Below are 27,974 nucleotides of genomic sequence, written 5' to 3'. Positions count from 1 at the left end.
TTAGAAGAATGAGGGGGGACCTCATTGAAACGTACCAAATATTGAAAGGCTTGGATAGAGTGGATGTGGAGAGGATGCTTTCACTAGTGGGAAAGTCTAAGTCATAGCCTCAGAATTAAAGGACGTTCCTTTCGGAAGATGAGAAGGAATTTATTTTGTCAGAGGAATCTGTGGAATTCTTTGCAATTGAAGGCTGTGGGGACCATGCCAAAGGATATTTTTAAAGCGTAGATTCTTGATTAGAACGGGAGTCAGGGGTTATGGTGAGAAGGCAGGAGAATGCGGTTAGGGGGAGAGATAGATCATCCATGATTGAATGGCAGAGTAGATGATGGGCCAAATGGCCTAATTCTGTTCCTATCACCTATGACCTTATGAGTCAAAGATAGTTAGCATGGCTTTGTTAAAGTGAGATCTTGCTTAATTAATTTGATTAAACAGTGAATATAAATGCCAGGATGTAATTCTGTGGGTTTATAAGGTACTGGTCAGACCACATTTGGAATATTATGAGCAGTTTTGGGCCCCACATCTGAGGAAAGATGTGGGTGAGTTGGAGAGGGTCCAGAGGCAGTTTCTGATAATGATCCTGGTTAACTTACAAGAAGCATTCGATGGCTCTGCGCCTGACCTTGCTGGAGTATAGGGTGAGGGAGGATCTCATTGAAACCTACCAAATAATGAAAAGCCTAGAATGGATGTGGAGAAGATGTTTCCAGTAGTGAGAGCGTCCAGGGCCAGAGTGCATGGCCTTAGAATAAAAGGACATATCTTTAGATTGGAGATGAGGAGACATTTTTTAGCAACAGGGTGGTGAGTCTGTGGAATTCATTGCCACAGGTGGCAGTGGAGGCCAAATTATGGGGTATTTTTAAAGTGGAGTTCAATAGTCTTCCTGATTATTAAGGGTGCCAAAGGTTACAGGGAGAACGCAGGAGAATGGAGTTGAAAGGGAAAAATAGATCACTCATGATTGACTGGCAGAGCAGACTCGATAGGCCGAATGGCCCAATTCTCACCATATGAATTATGAACTTTTCAAGATGATTGTCAATAAGGGCAGTGAAATGGACGTGGTCTTACATTGGACTTCAGCCCCAAATTGGATTCAGGCTGTGGGTTAAACATAGAAACATAGACAATAGGTGCAGGAGTAGGCCATTCGGCCCTTCGAGCCAGCACCACCATTCAATATAATCATGGCTGATCATCCAAAATCAGAACCCCGTTCCGGCTTTTTCCCCCATATCCCTAGCTGAATCTAACTCTCTCTTGAAACAGCAATGTGATAAATTGCATTTTAAAACTGGGTTGTTGCTAGAAGGCAGAGGTTAATGTTGCAGTTTATTTGTGAATGGAAACTTATAACCAGTGGTATACTGAAGGGACCTTTACTGGGTGTAATACAGATTTCCAATCATGATATGAATGTAAGTGGTTACCAACTTTATGATATGAGACCACACCAACATCTCTACTTCCGAGAAGACTGAGGAAATTCGGAATATCTCCAAATACTCTTTCAAATATCTACATGTGCAGCAAAGAAGGCAGATACAATAGTCGAGTTTAAGAGGCTTTTGGATAAGCACATGGATATGCAGGGAATGGAGGCATATGGATCATGCCCCTCTAAACCCTTCCCATTCATGTACCTGTCCGTGTTGTTTAAATGCTGCTATAAACAGCCTTTGGATACACATTACTTTTCTGGTCAATGGTGACACCTTTGAATGTAATGAGATGATTAGACCACCCCTTGTTGGAATTGATGTCGCCTGGCATTTGTCTAGCACAAATGTAACTTGTCACTTAACCTTCCCTGAATATTGTAATCAGGTACTGACAATGTAATTACCCAAGGAATTAGAACTCTTTTGAGTACAGCACAGAAACAGGCCCTTCAGCCCAGTGTCTGTGCCAACCATGATACCAAATTAAACTAATCTCATCTGTCTGCACATTATCCATATCCCCCAATTTCCTGTCTGTTCATGTGTCTGTCTAATTGAATCTTAAACATCACTATTGTATCTGCTTCGACCACCACCACAGCAGTGTGTTCCAGGCACTCATCCGTCTGCGTTGTGAATGGAAATGAATACTTAAGCAGTCATAAGATAAAAGTTGAGCTTGGTGGATTAAGTGCCAATCACGGCTCAATAGGATAGATCCGAGGTTGAGAGGTTATAGGGAGAAGGCAGGAGAATGGGGATAGGAGGGAGAGATAGATCAGCCATGATCGAATAGCAGAGTACACATGATGGGCCGAATGGCCTCATTCTGCTCCTATCGCTTATGATCTTATGATCCCTAAAAGGAAAAAGAAATTAAAACCTTCATTGCTATTTCCCCATGTCCAAACCTTCAATTATCACCATTCGGTGTCATTTCCTTCCTCCACCAAAGATTTGTCAAAATATCTCTTTCCATTGATGACTAACATAAATGCCTTTGGATAATGTTATGCCTGTTAACTTACTGCAAGTAAGAATTTCATTGTTCTACCAACATTACAAATGACAACTAAACACTCTTGACTGGACTCAGCTTCATTGTTTACTTTCCTCAAATAGCTGTTGGCTGAAAGGATACAGTCTGCTTGCTCATCACTAGTCATGATGCCACTTTGAACCTCTTCCAGGAGATCAAAGTCGGGGATCATCAGGTTTCTGTGCACTGCAATGTGCTGGTATTGGTCTGGTCTAGCAAGTGGGTTGGAGGTTCTGTCAGTCCCAAATAGAACTAAAGCTGTCTCATCTTTATTTTCAGCAAAAACCTAGAGCAAACAAAAACGCACAAAGATTGGTCAGTTTACATAACATGGAAGATGAGCAATCTTATTACTTTTATTTTTTCATGGACTATTTCAAATTTACACAGGATTCAGTCAAACAAATTGATTGAGAAATGGTTGAAGTTCTTTGCTGGAATTACAAGACATTTGCATGTCTGAAAGAAGCCTTCCAGAGATCATGACTCACATTTACTATAAACCTGTCTGGTCTTGTTACGGAGCCAATATTTAATTCCATAGTTAAAATTAAATTTGGAACAAAGCAAAGAGTCATGAAAGAATGCCAGAGGACAAGACAAGAAGTATAAAGAGAGATTCTTTCACCCAGTTTGTTTATTCTGAATAACGACTTATCTATCTTTCTATCTATATGTATTATATTACTAAAACTCTCATTTTGTTTGGTCCCCCGTTTGTTTGTTCTTGTCCCGTGTTTCTTTGTGCGGTTTTCATCTGGAAAAAAAACGGTACGATAGCGCCACACATTTAAGCCCACCCTACTCACCATTACCCCACGGTCTCAGTAGATCAACTTTTGTTCCTTTTTAAAAACAATTTACTTCATAAACTTTAACAAATGCGCTCCACCCCCCCCCCCCCCGGGAGGACCAGCGCCCATCCAGGCGTGCCCCGCGCCTGACTTTCCTCTCGTGCAGCACGGCCGCAACATGGGTCCAACAACATGGCCATCGCTGCCGACCGCTACAGGAGCGCTTTCGGGTCCACTGCTCTATCTGGCCCAGGTCCGACGTGAGTGCCTCCCTCTCCCCTCCCCGTCCCTCCTCGCCCACGGCCCCGGGGGACACGGGACACTCCCCGCCCGCCAATGGGTCCACGGATCGGAAGGGCTGCTGGGCCGGCAGGAGGTTTCCACCCAAGGGGGGTTGCCACGCCCACAGGACCGCCCGCAGCAGAGATTTGCACCCAATGGGTGCACACCCATCTAGTTACATCAACAGCTCTGAGCTCCATGTGGCTCAGTGAGTCACACCTTCTTGACATTTTGTGTCAACATTTAAATCTTTGCATCATCTCTTTTGAAGGCTTGATTGGTGATACATGCCACACTATACCAATCCATTCACTGTTATGGAGAAGGTCAAATCTGGACCAAGGGTTGAGATTTTGGATTGGAGAAAGGCTAATTTTGAGGAGATGAGAAAGGATTTAAAAGGAGTGAAATGGAAATTTTTGTTTTATGAAAAGGATATAATAGAGAAATGGAGGATATTTAAAGGTGAAATTTTGAGAGTACAGAGTCTTTATGTCCCTGTTCGGTGGAAAGGAAAGAATAATAATTTGAAAGAGCCGTGGTTTTCCAGGGAAATTGGACACTTGGTTCGGAAAAAGAGGGAGATATACAATAAATATAAGCGGCAGGGAGTAAATGAAGTTCTTGAGGAATATAAAGAATGTAAAAGGAATCTTAAGAAGGAAATTAGAAAAGCGAAAAAAAGATATGAGGCTGCTTTGGCAAGTAATGTAAAAGTAAACCCCAAGGGGTTCTACAGATATGTCAATAACAAAAGGATAGTGAGGGATAAAATTGGTCCATTAGAGAGTCAGAGTGGACAGCTATGTGCTGAGCCGGAAGAAATGGGGGAGATATTAAACAATTTCTTTTCTTCGGTATTTACCGAGGAGAAGGATATTGAATTATGTGAGGTAAGCGAAACAAGTAGAGTAGTGATGGAAATTAGGAGGATTAAAGAGGAGGTACGGACACTTTTGAAAAATATAAAAGTGGATAAGTCTCCAGGTCCTGATAGGATATTCCCTAGGACATTGAGGGAAGTTAGTGCAGAAATAGCAGGGGCTATGACGGAAATATTTCAAACGTCATTAGAAACGGGGATGGTGCTGGAAGATTGGCGCATTGCGCATGTTGTGCCTTTGTTTAAAAAAGGTTCTAAAAGTAAACTTAGCAATTATAGACCTATTAGTTTGACGTCTGTGGTGGGAAAATTAATGGAAAAGATACTTAGGGACAATATATATAATTATTTGGATAATCAAGGCCTGATTAGAAACAGTCAACATGGATTTGTGCCTGGAAGGTCATGTTTGACTAATCTTCTTGAATTTTTTGAAGAGGTTACCAGGGAAATTGATAAGGGCAAGGCTGTGGATGTTGTCTATATGGTTGCAAGATGGATTCAACAATGGCTGAATGGGAGATACCAGAGGGTAACGGTTGACAATTGTATGTCAGGTTGGAGGCCAGTGTCTAGTGGAGTACCCCAAGGATCTGTGTTGGGTCCACTGTTGTTTGTCATTTACATTAATGATCTGGATGATGGTGTGGCAAATTGGATTAGTAAATATGCAGATGATACTAAGATAGGTGGTGTAGTTGATAGTGAGGTAGATTTTCAAAGTCTACAGAGAGACTTGGGCCTTTTGGAAGGGTGGGCTGAAAGATGGCAGATGGAGTTTAATGCTGATAAGTGTGAGGTGCTGCATTTTGGTAGGACAAATCAAAATAGGACGTACAGGGTAAATGGTAGGGAATTGAGGAATGCAGTGGAACAGAGGGATCTGGGAATAACTGTGCATTGTTCCCTGAAGGTGGAATCTCATGTGGATAGGGTGGTGAAGAAGGCGTTTGGTATGCTTGCCTTTATAAATCAGAGCATCGAGTATAGAAGTTGGGATGTAATGTTAAAATTGTACAAGGCATTGGTGAGGCCGAATCTGGAGTACGGTGTGCAGTTCTGGTCGCCAAATTATAGGAAGGATGTCGACAAAATGGAGAGGGTACAGAGGAGATTTACTAGAATGTTGCCTGGGTTTCAGCACTTAGGCTACAGAGAGAGGTTGAACAGGTTGGGTCTTTATTCTTTGGAGCGTAGAAGGTTGAGGGGGGACTTGATAGAGGTTTTTAAAATTTTGAGAGGGACGGACAGAGTTGACGTGGGTAGGCTTTTCCCTTTGAGAGTGGGGAAGATTCCAACAAGGGGACATAGCTTCAGAATTGAGGGACAAAGGTTTAGGGGTAACATGAGGGGGAACTTCTTTACTCAGAGGGTGGTGGCTGTATGGAATGGGCTTCCGGTGGAAGTGGTGGAGGCTGGCTCGATTTTATTATTTAAGAGTAAATTGGATAGGTATATGGATAGAGGGTTATGGTCTGAGTGCAGGTAGATGAGACTAGGTCAGGGAGAATGGTCGGCGTGGACTGGTAGGGCCGGACAGGCCTGTTTCCATGCTGTAGTTGTTATATGGTTATATGGTTATATGGTGTTGTCAACACGTTTATAGTGAATATTTCTAATAAAGCTAGTGCCCTCTTAACTTTGCAATAAGTGAGAAAAATTGAAATATTATGCAAAGAACATTTGGATAGCAGTAACAGGATTGTTCCAAGTCAGCATGGATTTACGAAGGGGAAATCATGCCTGACTAATCTTCTGGAATTTTTTGAGGATGTAACCAGGAAAATGGACAATGGAGAGCCAGTGGATGTAGTGTACCTGGACTTTCAGAAAGCATTTGATAAGGTCCCACAAAGGAGATTAGTGTGCAAAATTAGAGTACATGGTATTGGGGGTAGGGTACTGACATGGATAGAAAATTGGTTGGCAGACAGGAAACAAAGAGTAGGGATTAACGGGTCCCTTTCAGAATGGCAGACAGTGACTAGTGGGGTACCGCAATGCTCGGTGCTGGGACTGCAGCTATTTACGATATACATTAATGACTTAGACGAAGGGATTAAAAGTACCATTAGCAAATTTGCAGATGATACTAAGCTGGGGGGTAGTGTGAATTGTGAGGAAGATGCAATAAGGCTGCAGGGTGACTTGGACAGGTTGTGTGAGTGGGCGGATACATGGCAGATGCAGTTTAATGTAGATAAGTGTGAGGTTATTCACTTTGGAAGTAAGAATAGAAAGGCAGATTATTATCTGAATGGTGTCAAGTTAGGAGGAGGGGGAGTTCAACGAGATCTGGGTGTCCTAGTGCATCAGTCAATGAAAGGAAGCATGCAGGTACAGCAGGCAGTGAAGAAAGCCAATGGAATGTTGGCCTTCGTAACAAGAGGAGTTGAGTATAGGAGCAAAGAGGTCCTTCTACAGTTGTACCGGGCCCTGGTGAGACCGCACCTGGAGTACTGTGTGCAGTTTTGGTCACCAAATTTGAGGAAGGATATTCTTGCTATGGAGGGCGTGCAGCGTAGGTTCACTAGGTTAATTCCCGGAATGGCGGGACTGTCGTATGTTGAAAGGCTGGAGCGATTGGGCTTGTATACACTGGAATTTAGAAGGATGAGTGGGGATCTTATTGAAACATATAAGATAATTAGGGGATTGGACACATTAGAGGCAGGAAACATGTTCCCAATGTTGGGGGAGTCCAGAACAAGGGGCCACAGTTTAAGAATAAGGGGTAGGTCATTTAGAACGGAGATGAGGACGAACTTTTTCAGTCAGAGAGTGGTGAAGGTGTGGAATTCTCTGCCTCAGAAGGCAGTGGAGGCCAGTTCGTTGGATGCTTTCAAGAGAGAGCTGGATAGAGCTCTTAAGGATAGCGGAGTGAGGGGGTATGGGGAGAAGGCAGGAACGGGGTACTGATTGAGAGTGATCAGCCATGATCGCATTGAATGGCGGTGCTGGCTCGAAGGGCTGAATGGCCTACTCCTGCACCTATTGTCTATTGTAAGCATGCAGATACAGCAGGCAGTGAAGAAAGCTAATGGCATGTTGGCCTTTATGACAAGAAGAGTTCAGTATAGGAGCAAAGAGGTCCTTCTACAGTTGTACAGGGCCCTAGTGAGACCGCACCTGGAGTACTGTGTGCAGTTTTGGTCTCCAAATTTGAGGAAGGACATTCTTGCTAATGAGGGAGTGCAGCATAGGTTCACTAGGTTAATTCCCAGAATGGCGGGACTGTCGTATGTTGAAATTCTGGAGCAACTGGGCTTGAATTCACTGGAATTTAGAAGGATGAGAGGGGATCTTATTGAAACATATAAGATTATTAAGGGATTGGACACACAAGAGGCAGGAAACATGTTCCCGATGTTGGGGGAGTCCAGAACCAGGGGCCACAGTTTAAGAATAAGGGGTAGGCCATTTAGAACGGAGATGAGGTAAAACCTTTTCACTCAGAGAGTTGTAAATCTGTGGAATTCTCTGCCTCAGAAGGCAGTGACCAATTCTCTGGATGCTTTCAAGAGAGTTGGATAGAGCTCTTAATGATAGTGGATTCAGGGGGTATGGGGAGAGGGCAGGAACGGGGTACTGATTATGAATGATCAGCCATGATCACATTGAATGATGGTGCTGGCTCGAAGGGCCGAATGGCCTACTCCTGCACCTATTGTCTATTGTCTATAAAGAACATTTATTTACTTGACGTTGGAGGAATAGTAGCACAACTTTCTTTGCTTGTTCAAATGGTGATTCTTCCCCCGGTGGCACGACGTTTGTTGTATATCCCACATCCCAGCACAGAACAATGGCACTCTGAAATACAGCAAATAGTCTCTAAAAATAAAACAACTTATTATAAATACAAAAACACATCATTCAATCATTAGGTTCATGGTGACTCATAGTCATAGAGCGTGGAAACAGGCCTTCGACCTAACTTGCCCTCACAGACCAACATGTCCCATCCACACTAGTCCCACCTGACTGTGTTTGGCCCATATCCTTCAACCTGTCCCATCCACGTACCTATCCAATTGTTTCTTAAATGTTGCGATAGTCCCTGCCTCAGGCACCACCCCACGTGTGAGAAAGTTACCCCTCAGATTCCTATTAGATCTTTTCCCCTTCACTTAAACCTGTCTTCTGATTTTCAATTCCTCTATTCTGGCCAAGAGACTCTGTGAGTCTACCCAATCTATTCCTCTCATGATTTTATACACCTCTATGAGATGAGAAAATAGGTGCAGGAGGAGGCCATTCGGCCCTTCGAGCCAGCACCGCCATTCATTGTGATCATCCACAATCAATAACCCGTGCCTGCCTTCTCCCCATATCCCTTGATTCCACTAGCCCCTAGAGCTCTATCTAACTCTCTCTTAAATTCATCCAGTGATTTGGCTTCCACTACCCTCTGTGGCAGAGAATTCCACAAATTCACAACTCTCTGGGTGAAAATGTTCCTTCTCACCTCATTTTTCCTGCATCTAATAATAATAATAATGTATTTTATTTATATAGCGCTTTTCATATACTCAAAGATGCTTTACAGAGATTTTGAGAACATAGGGAAATTAATAAATAGATAAATAAGTAAATAAATAAATGAACAGAGAAAGGAGACAGAAGGTGAGGTGACCTTCAGTGGTTGAAGGCAGTACTGAACAGGTGAGACTTCAGTGATGTTTTGAATGTGGTGAGTGTGGAGGAGTCTCTAACGATTTGGGGTAGTGAGTTCCATAGGGTGGGAGCAGCGATGGAGAAAGCCCTGTCCCCCCAGGATCTGAGTTTGGTCCGGATGTGGGGGGATAGGAGATTGGCAGCGGCAGAGCGGAGGGTGCAGGTGGGAGTGTGCCTGTGGAGGAGGTCGGTCAGGTAGGATGGGGCCAGGTTATGGAGGGCTTTGTATGTTATGAGGAGGATTTTGTACTGGATTCTCTGGGGGATGGGGAGCCAGTGGAGTTTATAAAGGACGGGGGTGATATGGTCACGGATCGAGGTGTGTGTGAGTAGACGGGCAGCGGAGTTTTGAATGTATTGAAGTTTATTGATGATTTGTGAGGGTGCGCCATAGAGGAGGCTGTTGCAGTAGTCCAGACGGGAGGTGATGAAGGCGTGGATGAGGGTTTCTGCAGCTGTGGAGGAGAGGGATAGACGGAGACGGGCAATGTTTTTGAGGTGGAAGAAGGCTGTCTTTGTGATGTGTTTGATGTGTTTGTCGAAGGAGAGGGTTTGATCAAGGATGATTCCAAGATTCCGGATGTGAGGTGAGGTGGATACTGAGAGACCATCAATGTTGAGGATGAAGTTTTGGGTGGATTTGGTGAGCTTTTTTGGACCAATGATGATGATTTCAGATTTGTTGCAATTGAGTTTGAGGAAGTTTGATTGAAGCCAAGATTTTATTTCAGTGATGCAGTTTGTCAGTGTAGAGTGTGTGGTGGGGGAGATTGACTTGGTGGAGATGAGGAGCTGGATATCATCGGCGAAGCAGTGGAAGTTGAGACCATGACGGCGGATTAATTGACCAAGGGGGAACAGGTAGAGGATGAAGAGGAGGGGGCCAAGGACTGAGCCTTGGGGGACACCTTGGGGGAGAGGAGCGGTGGGGGATTTACAGTTGTTAATGGAGATGAACTGGTGTCTGTCAGAGAGGTAAGATTTGAACCAGGATAGGGCTGTGCCGGTGATGTTAAGGGAGGTTTCAAGTCGGGTGAGGAGAATGGAGTGATTTATGGTGTCAAAGGCGGCGCTGAGGTCAAGTAGGATGAGGATGTTGAGGTTGCCAGCGTCGGAGGAGAGGAGAATGTCGTTTGTGATTTTGAGGAGCGCAGTTTCAGTACAGTGGTTTGAGCGGAATCCGGATTGGAAAGTTTCATACAGGTTATTGGTAGAGAGGTGGTATTTGAGTTGGGAAGCTACAGCACGTTCCAAAACTTTGGACAGAAAGGGTAGGTTGGAAATTGGTCTGAAGTTGTTTGGGGTGTCAGGGTTTAGACCAGGTTTTTTCAGAATGGGGGTGACAGCAGCGATTTTGAGGGATGGCGGGACGATGCCAGTGGACAGGGAGGAGTTTATTGTTGCAGTGATAAGTGGAGAGAGAGCAGGAAGGCAGGCCTTGACAAAGCTGGAGGGGATGGGGTCCAGAGAGCAGGTGGCAGTTTTTATTCCTGTGAAGAGGTCAGAGAGGTCGGTGGTGGAGATTGGGGAGAACTGAGGCAGGGGCTGACAGGATAAGGGGGGGCAGGTGGTTTGAGGGGGAGCAGGTGCGTTGGTGGTTAAGGTGCTGTAGATGTTGTCTATTTTGCTTTGGAAGAATGAAAGGAAAGTGGTGCATTTGTCAACTGTGAATGATTGGGAGATGGTGTCCAGGGGGCTGAGGAGTTTGTTTATTGTAGAGAAGAGTGTTTTTGGGTTTCCGGAGCCAGAGTGAATTATTTGAGAGTAGTAGGTGGAATGGGCACGGGAGAGGGCATCTTTATAGTGCTGTATGTGGTCTTTGTAGGCTTGGGAGTGAATTGTGAGACCTGTTTTGTTGCGGAGTCTTTCAAGTTGGCGGGCATGAGTTTTCATCACGCGGAGTTCAGGGGTAAACCAGGGAGCAGAGTGGGTGAAGGAAACTGTTTTGGTTTTTATAGGTGCAAGCTGGTCGAGGCAGGAGGAGAGAGTGCGGTTGTAGTAGTCAGTGAGGTCAGAGGGGCTGTGGAGGTCAACGAAGGGAGAGGTGGACATTATTTCAGAGAGGGAGGATGAGAGCGAGGTAGGTGAAACAGAGTTCAGCTTGCGGAAGTTGATTTTGCGTTTTTGCTTTGGAGCTGGGGTGGGAATGTTGACAGACATGGTGATGGCTAAGTGATCAGAGAGGGTGGGGTCGGAGCCAGAGAGGTGATGTAGATTTAGTCCAGTGGAGCAGACAAGGTCCAGAATGTGTCCACGGTTATGGGTGGGAAAATTGACGTGTTGAGTGAGGTTAAAGCAGTTGAGCTTGTTCTAGCTTGTTCTAGCTTGTCCAGTTCTTTTATAATTTTATGTGTTTCTATAAGATCCCCTCTCATCCTTCTAAACTCCAATGAATACAAACCTAGTCTTTTCAGTCTTTCCTCGTATGTCAGTCCCGCCATCCCAGGGATCATTCTCGTGAACCTACGCTGCACAGCCTCAATTACAAGGATGTCCTTCCTCAAATTAGGAGACCAAAATTGTACACAATACTCCAGATGTGGTCTTACCAGGGCCCTGTACAACTGCAGAAGAACCTCTTTACTCCTATACTGAAATCCTCTTATGAAGGCCAACATGCCATTAGCTTTGTTCACAGCCTGCTGTACCTGCACGCCAACTTTCAGTGACTGGTGTACTCACCCTCCTCATACAACGCACTGCCTCACCCCCCTCCACACCACCTCCACCCCCCACACAACCCACCACCTCACCCCCCCCACACACAACCCACCGCCTCACCCCCCTCCACGCCACCCACCCACCACCTCCACACAACCCACCGCCTCACCCCCACCCCACCACCACACAACCTCCACCCCCCACGCCCACAACCCACCGCCCCTCCGCGCCCACACGCCCTGCGCGATAACCACTGATGAGTCTGCACAGTAATCAACAGGACAACTCTCCCGCGGAGCCGCAGCTACCTTGCCCGCTCGCGCCATGTTTCGTTCGGGACCGCGCGCGCGCTCCCAATATGCCCACGCGCGTTCCCGATGTGCCCGCGCGCGTTCCCGATGTGCCCGCGCGCGTTCCCGATGTGCCCGCGCGCGTTCCCGATGTGCCCGCGCGCGCGCGTCCGATATGCCCGCGTGCGCGTTCCAGATGTGCACGTGCGCGCTCCCGACGTGCCGGTGCGCGCACCGACCTGTCCATGCGCGCACCCGACGTGCTCGTGCCGCGACTTCCGGTCGCGGTGGAGCGGTGGCTCCTCCCGGACGTGACGTAGTCGCCAGTGGTCGGGGTGCGGGTGAGTGAGGGGGGGTAAGGGAAAGAGAGGGGGGGGGGGGTAAGGGAGAGAGAGGGGGGGGTAAGGGAGGGAGAGGGGGGGTAAGGGAGGGAGAGGGGGGTAAGGGAGGGAGAGGGGGGTAAGGGAGGGAGAGGAGGGGTAAGGGAGGGAGAGGGGGTAAGGGAGGGGGAGAGGGGGTAAGGGAGGGAGAGGGGGGGTAAGGGAGGGAGAGGGGGGTAAGGGAGGGAGAGGGGGGTAAGGGAGGGAGAGGGGGGTAAGGGAGGGAGAGGGGGTAAGGGAGGGAGAGGGGGTAAGGGAGGGAGAGGGGGGGTAAGGGAGGGAGAGGGGGGTAAGGGAGGGAGAGGGGGGTAAGGGAGGGAGAGGGGGTAAGGGAGGGAGAGGGGGGGTAAGGGAGGGAGAGGGGGTAAGGGAGGGAGAGGGGGTAAGGGAGGGAGAGGGGGGGTAAGGGAGGGAGAGGGGGTAAGGGAGGGAGAGGGGGTAAGTGAGGGAGAGGGGGGTAAGGGAGGGAGAGGGGGTTGAGGGAGAGGGTGAGGGATATGGGGGCAGAGCAAGTGAGGAGGAGGGCAGAGTGAATGAGGAGGAGTGAGTGAGGGAGGGGGAGGGAATGATGGAGGAGTGGGGTGAGTGAGGGAGGGGGAGGGGTAGTGAGGGGGGAGGGCGTAGTGCGAGTAACATGGGTCTGGCGGTGGGAAGAGGTATGGGTGAGAGCGGGGGTCCGAGGGGCCTCGGTTCGACCCAAAGTGGCGACAGTTCCTCCCCCACAAATGCTGCTCGTCCTGAGGAGTTTCCCCGGGCCCCTTGTGAACATTCTACTATTGAACACAGCATTGCTGTCCTATACCTCCACCCCGTTTCAAGGATTGATCTTACAAAACGCACGGTGGTGGAGAAACTCAGCGGGCCAGGCAGCACCACCTCTGGGGAAGAAACGGCAGGGATCCTTCTTTACACCTGATAGGGCGTCCATCCATCTCTTTATCCATCCATCTTTCTGCTGTCTCATGTCTCCACTAAACATTTATCTCTCCTTTCTCTCAATGTCTAAACATATTTTATTTTCCTTGAATATGTTCAGATATATTCAGTAACTGAGTCTTATTAAGAGAACAGTTGGAGAGTTTTGAATCAGAATTTTTTTCTCACCTCTGTCCTCAAAAACATATAGTCATCCGGCGCAGAAACATTCCCTGTGGCCCAACGTCTCCATTGCCAACCAAAATCCCTATCTACTTTAGTCCCATTTCCCTGTGTTTGGTCCTTATCACTCTAAAACTTTTCTATCCATGCATCTTTCCAAATGTCATTTGACAGTTGTTATTGTACGTATCTCAACTATCTTATCTGGCAGCTTGTTCCAGATACCCACCAGCCTCTGTGTGAAAGAGTTGCCCCTCAGGTTACTTTTAAAAATCTTTCCCCTCAAACCATAAACCTATGTCCTCTGATTTTTGATTCCCCTACCCTGGGTTCACTCCATGTACACCCCTCATGATTTTATACACTTCTGTAAGATCACTCCTCAGACTTCTGTGCTCCAAGGAATAAAGTCCTCGCCTGCCCAACCTTTCCCTGTAGCTCAGGCCCTTGAGTCCTTGCAACATCATCATAAATCTTCTCTACACTCTTTCCAGCTTAATGATATTCTTCCTACAGCAGAGTGACCAGAACTGAACACAATACTCCAAGTGTGACTTCACCCATGTACAATTGTAAACATAACATCCCAACTTCTATATTCGATACTCTGACTGACAAAGGCTGGTCGACCGAAATAACTTCTTTGCCAGCTATCTACCTGTGATTCCACTTTCAGGGAATTATGATCTATACTCCTTGATCTTTCTGCTCCCCAACACTCCCCAGGGCCTTACAATTCACTGTGAAGGTTCTTACCCTGCCCTGCTCTGACATCCCAAAATTCAACACTTCACACTTATCTGCAATAAACTCCATGAACCATTCCTTAGCCCAGTAGTCCAGCTAATCTAGATCTAGCTGCAATTTTTTGATGGTCATCTTCACTCTGATTCTACCTACTTTAGTGTTATTTGAAAACTTACTAATGATGCCTTGTACATTTTCATCAAAATCATTCCAATACACAAACATGAATGGGCCCAGTACTGATCCCTGAGGCACACTGCTACCCTTCAGTCTGAAAGACAACCTGCCACCATCAACCTCTACTCCTTCAATGAAGCCAAATCTATATCCATTCAACTCGCTCTCTTTGGATCCCATGTAATCTAACCTTCCAGACCAGCCGACCGCGCAGAACCTTATCAAAGATCTTGCTGAGGTTCGTAGAGTCAACGTCTGTGGCTTTGCCCTGTAAGCTTTTTTGGTTCTTCTTCAAAAACTCAATCAGATTCACAAAACACGATTTACTGTGTACAAACTATACCGAAAAATAGATACATAGACAATAGGTGCAGGAATAGGCCATTCTGCCCTTCAACCCAGCACCGCCATTCGATGCGATCATGGCTGATCATCCACAATCAATACCCTGTTCCTGCCTTTTCCCCATATCCCTTGATTCTATTAGCCCTAAGAGCTCAATCTAACTCTCTTTTGAATGCATCCAGTGAATCGGCCTCCACCGCACCTGGGTCCAGTACCAACCTGATTTTCCCAGTCTACCTGCATGTTGAAATCTCCCATAATCACCGTAGCATTACCTTAAGAAAATAACTGCAGATGCTGGTACAAATCGAAGGTATTTATTCACAAAATGCTGGAGTAACTCAGCAGGTCAGGCAGCAGGGAGAGAAGGAATGAGTGACGTTTCAGGTCGAGGCCCTTCTTCAGATTGGGATTACCTTTGTTACATGCTAATTTTAACTGTCATTGAGTTGGATAGCATAAAAAGAGAACCTTTGGCCCACTCTATCCACGTTGACGATCAAGCACCGATCTATATTAATACCATTTACCAGCCCTTACTCTGTAGCCTACAATGCCTGGGTAGAAAACAAAATTCTTCAGATCTCCTCTAACCTCTGCTTCCTTGTGTTAAACCTGTGCCCTCTGGATTTGAACATTTTCACGGGGAGAGCTTCTCACTATCCACCCTATCTAACTCTCATCATTTTGTATAACTCCATCAGCCTCAACTGAATCTACTCAAGGTGCCAAACATGATCCAAGTAAAATGAATCTGCTCTGCTTGCATGCATGCAAGTTGAATCAGGAGATAAAATTGGTGTGTCACAAATGTAATGCTACGGTGGTTATGGGAGATTTCAACATGCAGGTAGACTGGAAAAATCAGGTTGGAAATGGACCCCAGGAAAGAGAGTTTGTAGAGTGCCTTCGAGATGGATTCTTAGAATAGCTTGTACTGGAGCCTACCAGGGAGAAGGCAATTCTGGATTTAGTGTTGTGTAATGATCCTGATCTGATAAGGGGACTAGAGGTAAAAGAGCCATTAGGAGGCAGTGATCACAACATGATAAGTTTTACTCTGCAAATGGAAAGGCAGAAGGGAAAATCGGAAGTGTCAGTATTACAGTATAGCAAAGGGGATTACAGAGGCATGAGGCAGGAGCTGGCCAAAATTGACTGGAAGGAGGCCCTAGCAGGGAAGACGGTAGAACAGCAATGGCAGGTATTCCTGGGAATAATGCAGAGGTTGCAGGATCAATTTATCCCAAAGAGGCAGAAAGACTCTAAGGGGAGTAAGAGACACCTGTGGCTGACAAGGGACGTCAAGGACAGCATAAAAATTAAGGAGAGGAAGTATAACATAGCAAAGAAGAGTGGGAAGACAGAGGATTGGGACTCTTTTAAAGAGCAACAAAAGTTAACTAAAAAGGCAATACGGGGAGAAAAGATGAGGTACGAGGGTAAACTAGCCAATAATATAAAGGAGGATAGCAAAAGTTTTTTTAGGTACGTGAAGAGGAAAAAAATAGTCAAGGCAAATGTGGGTCCCTTGAAGACAGAAGCAGGGGAATTTATTATGGGGAACAAAGAAATGGCAGACGAGTTAAACCGTTACTTTGGATCTGTCTTCACTGAGGAAGATACACACAATCTCCCAAATGTTCTAGGGGCCGGAGAACCTAGGGTGATGGAGGAACTGAAGGAAATCCACATTAGGCAGGAAATGGTTTTGGGTAGACTGATGGGACTGAAGGCTGATAAATCCCCAGGGCCTGATGGTCTGCATCCCAGGGTACTTAAGGAGGTGGCTCTAGAAATAGTGGAAGCATTGGAGATCATTTTTCAATGTTCTATAGATTCAGGATCAGTTCCTGTGGATTGGAGGATAGCAAATGTTATCCCACTTTTTAAGAAAGGAGGGAGAGAGAAAACGGGTAATTATAGACCAGTTAGTCTGACATCAGTGGTGGGGAAGATGCTGGAGTCAATTATAAAAGACAAAATTGCTGAGCATTTGGATAGCAGTAACAGGATCATTCCGAGTCAGCATGGATTTACGAAGGGGAAATCATGCTTGACAAATCTACTGGAATTTTTTGAGGATGTAACTAGGAAAATTGACAGGGGAGAGTCAGTGGATGTAGTGTACCTCGACTTTCAGAAAGCCTTCGACAAGGTCCCACATAGGAGATTAGTGGGCAAAATTAGAGCACATGGTATTGGGGGTAGGGTACTGACATGGATAGAAAATTGGTTGACAGACAGAAAGCAAAGAGTGGGGATAAATGGGTCCCTTTCGGAATGGCAGGCAGTGACCAGTTGGGTACCGCAAGGTTCGGTGCTGGGACCCCAGCTATTTACGATATACATTAATGACTTAGATGAAGGGATTAAAAGTACCATTAGCAAATTTGTTCAACGAGATCTGGGTGTCCTAGTGCATCAGTCACTGAAAGGAAGCATGCAGGTGCAGCAGGCAGTGAAGAAAGCCAATGGAATGTTGGCCTTCATAACAAGAGGAGTTGAGTATAGGAGCAAAGAGGTCCTTCTACAGTTGTACCGGGCCCTGGTGAGACCGCACCTGGAGTACTGTGTGCAGTTTTGGTCTCCAAATTTGAGGAAGGATATTCTTGCTATTGAGGGCGTGCAGCGTAGGTTCACTAGGTTAATTCCCGGAATGGCGGGACTGTCGTATGTTGAAAGGCTGGAGCAATTAGGCTTGTATACACTGGAATTTAGAAGGATGAGGGGGGATCTTATTGAAACATATAAGATAATTAGGGGATTGGACACATTAGAGGCAGGAAACATGTTCCCAATGTTGGGGGAGTCCAGAACAAGGGGCCACAGTTTAAGAATAAGGGGTAGGCCATTTAGAACGGAGATGAGGAAGAACTTTTTCAGTCAGAGAGTGGTGAAGGTGTGGAATTCTCTGCCTTAGAAGGCAGTGGAGGCCAGTTCGTTGTATGCTTTCAAGAGAGAGCTGGATAGAGCTCTTAAGGATAGCGGAGTGAGGGGGTATGGGGAGAAGGCAGGAACGGGGTACTGATTGAGAGTGATCAGCCATGATCGCATTGAATGGCGGTGCTGGCTCAAAGGGCTGAATGGCCTACTCCTGCACCTATTGTCTATTGTCTATATATACTAAAACTCTTGTTTGTTTGTTCCTGAACTACAGCCAAAACGGTGCACGATAGTGTGACAATTTTAGTCCCACCTTACTCACCTTCACCGCTTTGGTGCTAATGGAAGAAGTTTCATTGAAATCGGTGTTATATTTTTAAAGTTATTCTCTTTTTAAAGTTTAAATCTATCTCCTCGGGAGGAAGGGGGGAGGGAGGAAGGGGGGGGGGGGGAGGGAGGGGGGGTGGAGGGAGGAGGGGAGGTGTGGGTGCTGCACCAATGCAGGAGAGGTTTGGGCCCAATGGGTCCACTTGGTCTAGTATGATCTATATCTCTCCATGCCCAGCAAAATTATGTGTCTGTCTGAAAGCTTCTTAACAGCACTATCACATTTACCTCTACCACCTGCACCTCTGGCAGCTGCTTCCGGCATTCTCCATCCTCTGTGTAAAAGAAAAACCTACCCCATGCATCTCTTTTAACTTTTGCCCATCGCAGTTTCAAGCTACACCCTCTCGCCTTTGACATTTCCACCCTGGGGAAAAGGTTTTGACTGTCCAGCCTATCACTGGCTTTCATAATTATATATATTTCTGTCAGGTCTCTTCGATCTTCAGCATTCCAGATAAAATAATCAAAATTTGTTCAACCAGTAAGATAATACCCCAGGAATCTTACCCCAGTAAGACAATCCAGGAAGCATTCTGGTAAACCTCCCCTCACCCTCTCCAAAACCTCCACATCGTTCTGGCAACCAGAACTGCGCACAATATTCCAAATGCGGCTTAAACAAAGTCTTGTGTAGGAAGAAACTGCAGATGCTGATTTAATCCGAAGATAGACACAAAATACAGAGGAATGTTGGGCTCCAGGTCCATTGCTCCCTGAAAGTGGCAACAGAAGTAGATAGTCTTGAAGAAGGTGTATTGAATGCTCGCCTTCATTGGTTGGGGTAATATACAAATCAGCAGGTCATGATGCAGTTCAACACGACTCAACCCAAAACCTCACCTACCCCTTCTCTCCAGAGATGCTGCCTGTCCTGCTGAGTTACTCCAGCACTTTGTGTCTATCTTCGGTTTGAATGAGGTCCTGTTGAGCTTCTTTACCACCCTATCTAATTTTGCTGCCACCTTCAGTCCAAGATCCATCTGCACATCAATGCTGTTAGAAATCTTGCCTTTAACTGTATACTCTCTCCTTATGTAGGTTCACTGTAATTCCCAATTACTTGCCGAGTTTAGTAGTGGCATTTAAAACTTTTTATTCACGCACAATGGTCATATCTTCTTGAAAGTGACAGCTCAAGTAGACAGAGTGGTAAAGAAGGCATGTGCTATACTTGCCTTCATTTGTTGGGGTACTGTAGTAGAATCAGGAAGTCATGATGCAACTTTATAGAACAGACTTTTGGATTGTTTTGTTTGGACGGCCGGAGGTTTGGGGAAACCTGAGAGAAGTAGATACGGTTATGAGAGGCATTATATAATAATAATAATAATAATAATAATGCATTACATTTATATAGCGCTTTTCATATACTCAAAGACGCTTTACAGGGATTTAGAGAACATAGGGAAGTGAATAAATAGATAAATAAGTAAACGATCACATGATCACATTGAATGGTGGTGCTGGCTCGAAGGGCCGAATGGCCTACTCCTGCACCTATTGTCTAATATATTCCTTTTTATCCCACACCGGGGAAATTTACAGTGTTACAGCAGCAAAGTGGATAGCAAGAGAGCAAGAGATCATTCATTATAAATAAAAGATACATAAATTGTCATCGGTTTTCTGATTGTTCTTAGCTGTTATTGTTGACTCGTCTGCTGGGAGCAGTGCTGGTTGTGCAGTCTCACAGCAGCGGGAAGGAAGGACCTCCTATATCGCTCCTTCACGCACTTGGGGTGAAGGAGTCTGTCACTGAAGGAGCTGCTCAGTGCAGTGACAATGTCCTGCATGGGGTGGGAGTCGTTGTGCAGCAGCGATGTTAGCTTTGCCATCATCCACTCTCCCACCACCTGCACTGAGTCGAGGGGGCAACCCAGGACAGAGCTGGCCTTCCTGATGAGCTTGTCGAGTCTCTTACCTTCCGCCGCTGAGATGCTGCTGCTCCAGCAGAACACTCCATAGAAAATGGCCGATGCAACCACCGTGTTGTAGAAGGTCCTGTTGTAGAGTGCCCCCTGCACTCCTATAGACACAGAACACAGTCATAACCCTTTTCCTTGGGTGGGGAAATATCAAACAGTAGAGGGCATAGCTTGAAGGAGAAAGGGACAAAGTTTAAAGGAAATGTGCAAGGCAAGTTTTTTTTAATTAAGAGGGTGGTGGGGACCTGGAATGCACTGCCATGGCAGTGGTGGAGGCAGATACGATAGTGATGTTTAAGAGACTTTTGGATTGATACTTTTATATGCAGGGAACGGAGGGGTGTGCAGGCACGTAATAGTTGGTCTATGCATCATGTTTAACAGAGACATTCTGGGCTGAAGGCCAGTTCCTATGCTGCACTGCGCTATGTCCTAATATGTTTATAAAAGATTTTGGAATTCTCTTTAATCCTATTTGCCATGTCCATATAATGTTCCCTTTTTGAAGTCATACTGCTTTCTTAAGATCTCTCCTTTATAAACCTCAAAGGACTTGCTTGATACTAATTTCCTATAGTGATAGACAATAGACAATAGGTGCTGGAGGAGGCCATTCGGCCCTTCGAGCCAGCACCGCCAATCAATGTGATCATGGCTGATCATCCACAATAAGTACCCCGTTCCTGCCTTCTCCCCATACCCCCTGACTCCGCAATCCTTAAGAGCTCTATCTAGCTCTCTCTTGAATGCATTCAGAGAATTGGCCTCCACTGCCTTCTGAGGCAGAGAATTCCACAGATTCACAACTCTCTGACTGAAAAAGTTTTTCCTCATCTCCGTTCTAAATGGCCTACCCCTTATTCTTAAACTGTGGCCCCTTGTTCTGGACTACCCCTACATTGGGAACATGTTTCCTTCCTCTAACGTGTCCAACCCCTTATACATTTCGATAAGATCCCCTCTCATCCTTCTAAATTCCAGTGTATACAAGCCTAGTCGCTCCAGTCTTTCAACATATGACAGTCCCGCCATTCCGGGAATTAACCTAGTAAACCTACGCTGCACGCCCTCAATAACAAGAATATCCTTCCTCAAATTTTGAGACCAAAACTGCACACAGTACTCCAGGTGCGGTCTCACTAGGGCCCTGTACAACTGCAGAAGGACCTCTTTGCTCCTATACTCAACTCCTCTTGTTATGAAGGCCAACATTCCATTGGCTTTCTTCACTGCCTGCTGTACCTGCATGCTTCCTTTCAGTGACTGATGCACTAGGACACCCAGATCTCGTTGTACGTTCCCTTTTCCTAACTTGACACCATTCAGATAATACTCTGCCTTCCTATTCTTACCACCAAAGTGGATAACCTCACACTTATCCACATTAAACTGCATCTGCCATGCATCCGCGCACTCACACAACCTGTCCAAGTCACCCTGCAACCTCATAGCATCTTCCTCACAGCTCACACTACCACCCAGCTTTGTGGCATCTGCAAATTTGCTAATGGTACTTTTAATCCCTTCATCCAAGTCAAACCTCAATTTCCTTTGTTACCTAAATCTGACCGTCTTTGTTTTACACTGACAGGTTCATATAGTCTCTGAACTCTCCTATTATGCTTTTAAACACCTGGCACATATCAGATGTTGTTTTCCCTCGAGCAGCTACTCCCAGTCTATTTTTGCCAGGTCTTGTCTTATACTATTGAAGTCAGGCTTCCCCAGTTAATTACCTTAATCTCTTTGTCCAACCTTTTCAATGACCACCTTATAACTTCTTGAATTGTGCTCAATGTTTGCAAAGGGTTCTTCCACAGACACTTCCATACTTGCCAATCCTTATTCCCTGAAATAAGGTGAGGTATTGCATCTTTCCCAGACTGGTGTGAAAGGGCAAACGCAGACCCTTCGTTTGCCAACTCATCCCCAGTTCACCAGTGCTTACCGTCATCACATTCACTTCCCAGTCGCCACTGAGGAATGCTGGTTGTCGGCTGAGGAAGGATGGCAGCTGATTCAGTATAATTTAGTACATTTTTTTGAAGTTAATCTTGCAATTTAAGGTTTTATACATGACTCAACGTTCATAAAAGTTCCCAGTGCCAAAAAGAAAGGAGGAATTTCAGTTTGTCTTGTGTTTTTCTTGTTTTTAATCCAGAATTGAATGCTTAGTGTTTAAATGTTTTAATAACAGGAGTTTTGTGTCCATGGCACGTGCAGAGCTGTCAGAAGCAAAAACATTTCCAGTGTAATTTGAACACTATCCAACAAAACACACCAAATGCCTCAAAACAACATTGGCATGGAGCAGGCAACTCAGGTAACGCATCAAGGCTCCCCACACAAATCTGGTCAGATCGCTGGCACGTTTGAGAAGGATGGAGAACTTACCATGGAGCGGAAAAAAAAGAGAAAAAGGGAGCCAAGGCCAGAGTCGATTATAATCTACCGCACGGGCAGTGAGAAGGTGGATGAAGACCAACAAGATCCGGATAGCACAGCGAGGAACACTGGAGAAAGAACAAACTTCCTGTGTCCTCCGGCTGGAGAAGGTACAAGAGATTTGTCATAACCACACGAAGGTATCACAAAAGGCTGGAGTAACTCAGCAGGTCAGGCAGCATCTAGGAGGGAAGGAATGGGTGATGTTTTGTGTTGAGACCCTTCTTCAGACTGTCATAACCACATGGCTCAGAACGTCAACCTTCTGTTATTACTTTGTTGTCATTTTCTGTTCACCTTAAATTAAATCTCCAAGTTATAACTGGGTTCCATTCCTGAGATCTGTTCATAACTTAAACTGTTTGTAAGGCAGAAATGAACAAAAACAGTGTGTGGGAGGATCACAGAGGAAGCTGTGTCAGGGGAGTGAGCAGCTGTGGGACGAGGGGCGACCAGCCGGTCTGAATGTGTGAGCGAGTGAGTCTGACCAAGTCTGCTTAGTTCTGATTCAGTTCGGATGTCTCATCCAGCCCCTGATTGTTCAACCCTCGAATGGGGTTAGAGTGAAGGTACACAGATGTGGTAGATAAATCACACTGACCAGATATATCCAAGAACACTAAAGGAAGATAGAAAAGAAATAGAAAAGCACAGTGGTGTAGCTGGTAGAGCTGCTGCCTCACAGCACCAGAGACCTGGGTTTGATTCTGACCGGGTGCTGTCTGAACAGATTTTACACATTTTCCCTTTGACCGCATGGTTTCCTCTGGGTGTCCAGTATTCTCCCATATCTCGAAAGACATGTGGGGTAGTAAGGCAAGGCAAGTTTATTTATATAGCACATTTCAGCAACAAAATAATTCAAAGTGCTTTACATAAAACTCAAGAATAAAAGTTACAGTGCAGTGTAAGAAATTAATAATCATTTGATTTAATAAAAGCCAGCGTCAACAGAAAAGTCTTCAGCCTCCATTTAAAAGAAGTGGGAGTTGCAGCGGGCCTGCAGTTTTCTGGGAGTTTGTTCCATATATGTGGTGCACAAAACTAAACGCTCCTTCTCCATGTTTAGTTCTGACACTGGGGACAGAAAGCAGACCTACCCAAGATGACCTGAGAGGTCTGGATGGTTCATAATGTGGCAGAAGATCAGAAATGTATTTTGGCCCTAAACCATTCAGTGCTTTATAAACCAACAGTGGTATTTTGAAATCAATTCTTTGACAAACTGGAAGCCAGTGTAAAGACCTCAGAACTGGAGTGGTGTGATCCACTTTCTTGGTCTTAGTGAGGACTCGAGCAGCAGCGTTCTGAATCAGCTGCAGCTGTCCAATCGATTTTTTAGGGAGACCTGTGAAGACAGCATTACAGTAGTCAAGTGAACTGAAGATAAATGCATGGACAAGTTTTCCCAAATCCTGCTGAGCCATAAGTCCTTTAACCCGTGATATATTCTTAAGGTGATAGTAGGCTGACTTTGTAATTGTCTCAATGTAGCTGTTGAAATTCAGGTCTGAGTCCATGACTACACCAAGATTTCTGGCTCTGTCCGTGGTTTTTAACATTGCCGATGGAAGCTGAGTGCTGACTTTTAATCGTTCCTCGTTGGCTCCAAAAACAACTACCTCAGTTTTGTCTTTGTTTAATTGAAGATAGTTTTGGCACATCCAATCGTTGATGTGTTCGATGCACTTACTCAGTGTTTGTATTGGACTATAGTCCCCTGGTGATATGGTTATGAAAATTTGTATGTCGTCTGCATAATTATGGTAGCTTAATTGGCCTCTGTAAATTGCCCCTAGTATGTCAGGAGTGGATGAGAAAGTGGGATAACATAGAACTAGTGTGAACAGGTGATTGATAGTCAGCGTGGATACAGTTGGCCGAAGGGCCTGTTTCCGTGCTGTATCTCTAAACTAAACTAAAGTCAATCAAACTGCAGGTGCCTGGGCTGTGATGTATGAATGATCATTAGAATAGGTGAGATGCTGGAAGACTGGAGGGTGGCTAATGTTCTGCCTCTTATTTAAGATGGGGTGCAAAGAAAAACCTGGGAACGATAGAGCTGTCAGCCAAACATTGTAGTAGACAAGTTACTGGAGAGGATTCTGAACCATAACTGCTGCATTTGGATAGATAGAGCTGATTCGGGATACAGCATGGTTTTGTATGTGGGAAATCATATCTTACGAATCTGATTCCGTTTTTTGAAGAAGTAGCCAAAAAGGTTAATGAGGGCAAAGCCATAGACGATGTCTATATGGACAAGCAGGGCATTTGATAAGGTTACACATGGTAGGCTGACCTGGGAAGGTTAGATCACCTGAGGTCCAAGAAGAGCTAGCCACCAGATAGAGAATTGGCTTCATGGAAGGAAGCGGAGGGTGATGGTGGAAAGTTGTTTTTCGACTGGAGGCCAAATCTAGTGGTGTGCCTCAGTGATCAGTGCTGGGCCCATTTTTGTTTGTGGCGTATATCAATGATTTAGATGAGAATGTGGAAGGCATGATTGGTAAGATTGCAGAAGACATTAAAGTGGGTGGTATTGTAGATAGTGAAGATGGTACCCCAAATTATCAAAGCAGGCAAGTGACATTTCTTCATATCCATAAATAATTGATAATTTTCTACTAATTGCTGTTTATCAACTAATTACAGATTATTATTTAAATTGAGAGGCAGAAAATGAGTGAAGTTCAGAGTAATCGATGTGTTCTATAGATGAATCGAGACAGGAATTGGGGAAAGTGCACAGTTCTAGTCACCCAGCTAAGGAAGGATCTGATTAAGCAGGAAGGGGTGCAGAAAAGATGCATGAGGATGTTACCAGGACTGAGGGGCTTGAGCTATAAGAAGGCGCTGGATGTGCTGAGACGCTTTTGCTCGGAGCATTGGCTGAGGGGTGATGTCTATATAAAAACATAGTGAGCATAGATAAGGCTAAATAGTGATTGTAGTCACTCTCTCAGGGTAAAGAGTCTAAAACTAGATGGCATAAATTTATGGTGAGGAGAACAATTTAACAGGGACCTGAAGGGCTCTTTTTTTCACACACAGTGTGGTGGGTGCCAGGGGTGGTGGTGGAGGCAGATACGATAGTGGCATTTAAAATGCTTTACGGTAACATTTGGATATGCAGGGTTTTGATGGATATGGATCACGTGCAGGAAGAGAAGATTAGTTTCTCGGCATGTTCAACACAAACATGTGGGCCGATGAGTCTGTTCCTGTGCTGTACATTTCTATGTTCTATGTATAAGGAACAGGCTGCCAGAGATGGGTACAATAACAATGTTTAAAATACACTTTGGCAGATACATGTTGGAAAAAGCTTCAAGAAATACAGGTCAAGTAAGGCAAATGGGACGAGCTCAGGGCAGTGTGTGTGTGTGTGTATGTGGATGTGTTGCATCAAAATGCTGTATAACTTGGTGACTCTGTGACTACATTTGGATTATTGCTTCTCATTTACCATATAGAATAGATTTGAACCTATATGCTTTGTCACTGAAAGAAAACTTTAGAAAACATCGGCAGACATCACCATCTCAGGTTCAAAATGCGGGATGAGTAATTGTTTATTTTGTTACAGATTTATATAAATATGTTTGTTGGATAGGTGGCTGGAGCTTGCCTGCTGACAGCAGATATGTGACCCTAACTGGCACAATCACCCGGGGGAAGAAAAAAGGACAGATGGTGGATATCCATGTCACACTAACAGAGAAGGAACTCCAGGAACTCACCAAGTCCAAGGAGATCATGCAGGCAGAGGAAGAAAGGAAGAGGCAACCATGTGATGTTGGACTGTACTGGGGCCCTCATGTCGTGCTCTGGGGCCTGCTTTGTGCACCTGTAGTCTTTCTGTTGTCTTTTGTGGTTTCTTTTTACTATGGAACCATCACCTGGTATAACATTTTCTTGGTTTACAATGAAGAACGCACCTTCTGGCATAAGATCACAATTTGTCCCTTCCTAATTGTGTTTTATCCGGTACTAATCATGGTTGTGTCATTGTCCATCAGTGTTTACACAGCCATAACACAAGTTTCCTGGTCACTTGCTGAGTGGTGGCAAGCAGTGCGGGACATGGAGAAAGGGTTCTGTGGCTGGTTGGCTGGAAAGTTTGGACTGGAGGATTGCTCCCCGTACAGCATTGTGGAGCTGCTTGAGTCTGACAATATTTCAGGTAGCCTGTCGGGAAAGCCAGCACCAGCAGGAGAGCAAACGTCTGCTGTTTAACCAATGGAGATCCACAGAGGTGGAAGCTGCCCAACACTACGAAGAAACAAAATGAAGGCACAAACTTCCCTTTAGTTCAGACTTTCCTTGAATTTACTGTATGGATCAGAGAATATATATGCATGTAACTAATGTTTGTTTCAAAATTTGAACTATTTGTATATTTGCAAGAGTCAGCTGAGTTGAATCACAGTGAGCCTGATACCTGGCTTGCCATTTCCCACAAATATGAAGTTTAATTAAACCAGCCTCTCCCAATCAGAACTGTGCCTTGCCTACAAATAGCCGCCCTGGTGCAGGACACAAAGTCTCACCTGGCAGGATGGTACAAAGTCTGAAGAAGGGTCTCGACCCGAACCGTCACCCATTCCTTCTCTCCAGAGATGCTGCCTGTCCCGCTGAGTTACTCCAGCATTTTGTGTTTAAACCAGCATCTGCAGTTCCTTCATACACAGGATGGTACAAATTATGGTTTTTGGAGCAAATTGAAGAAACTGGATGTTGAACTCTATGTATGTATTTATTTATTTATTTTATCAGCGATAACCTGCCTGGGTGCTAATCTGTTTTCATGTGTTTTTTTAAATAAAGTAGATATGTTTTTAGTACTTAACAACTCATAAGTAAAAAGATAAATGAACATTTTTTACAGTATCATTGATAAATGGTTTAAATGTTAATACTGCAAGATAAACATAACATCTGTATGTTTGGTGTGTGCTTTAAGACCAATCTACGGGAATTTTAACACCTGCAATAATAATATTTTATTTGGGTGATCTGTTTAAATCAACATCATGAATATGGGCAGGTCCAGCGATAGATTTTGTATGGTTTCTATAAATATAATGAGGTAAAGATTTACATTCATGTGCAAACTTAAAACCGAGCGCTCATACTGTGACACTAAGCATTTTGAACCATTTTTGTACATTAAATGTATCCTATACAGCAACAGTTGTTAATTAATTACATTCATGTCATTGGATGACAGACCATAGAGTAAAGATGATATGTTCAAGTATCGTCACACATAGGCTACTAAAGCATGATTTAGGGTTTAATTTGATAATACAGCAGAGTAATTACAATTTGACGTAACTTACCTGGTCTGGTGAAAGGTAACTATCAGCCCATGGCGTCTGCTAAATTATAAAGACAGGGTGATAGGATGGATCAATTTCTCCTAGTAGAGCATCATACAGCACAAACAGGCCTTCAGCCCAACTTATCTATGCCATCCAAGTTGCCCATCTAAACCA

The 27,974-nt window shown here is 45.0% G+C and overlaps 2 protein-coding genes across 3 annotated transcripts in view; one reads left to right on the top strand and one right to left on the bottom strand.

The window, feature by feature from the left end:
* LOC144595699 (X-ray repair cross-complementing protein 5-like) overlaps positions 1-12,197 on the bottom strand; it is a 96,304-nt gene extending 84,107 nt beyond the window's left edge. Inside the window, exons 1-3 of the mRNA XM_078403238.1 lie at positions 12,099-12,197; positions 8,152-8,265; positions 2,596-2,779 (exon numbers count right to left, since the gene is read on the bottom strand). Coding sequence (XP_078259364.1) covers positions 2,596-2,779; positions 8,152-8,265; positions 12,099-12,116 — 316 coding nt within the window. The 5' untranslated portion in view covers positions 12,117-12,197. The remainder of the gene's footprint in view (positions 1-2,595; positions 2,780-8,151; positions 8,266-12,098) is intronic.
* A 113-nt stretch (positions 12,198-12,310) lies between these two features.
* On the top strand, positions 12,311-27,660 carry LOC144595696 (transmembrane protein 169-like). Of its 2 annotated transcripts, none has more exons than XM_078403231.1 (3): positions 12,311-12,421; positions 22,226-22,583; positions 26,090-27,660. In XM_078403231.1, exons 2-3 carry the CDS (start codon positions 22,313-22,315, stop codon positions 26,710-26,712), a joined length of 894 nt encoding a protein of 297 aa, XP_078259357.1. In that variant the 5' UTR covers positions 12,311-12,421; positions 22,226-22,312; the 3' UTR covers positions 26,713-27,660. The 2 variants fall into 2 exon arrangements, with proteins under 2 accessions (XP_078259357.1, XP_078259359.1); XM_078403233.1 differs by lacking the exon at positions 12,311-12,421 and adding an exon at positions 13,126-14,720.
* The last annotated feature ends 314 nt before the right edge of the window (positions 27,661-27,974 follow it).

Source organism: Rhinoraja longicauda, chromosome 8 (genome assembly GCF_053455715.1).
Source record: "Rhinoraja longicauda isolate Sanriku21f chromosome 8, sRhiLon1.1, whole genome shotgun sequence".
In the NCBI taxonomy this organism is placed as follows: domain Eukaryota; kingdom Metazoa; phylum Chordata; class Chondrichthyes; order Rajiformes; family Arhynchobatidae; genus Rhinoraja; species Rhinoraja longicauda.
The sequence above is the reverse complement of the archived record's forward strand: the minus strand, read 5'-3'. Positions and strand labels throughout refer to the sequence as shown.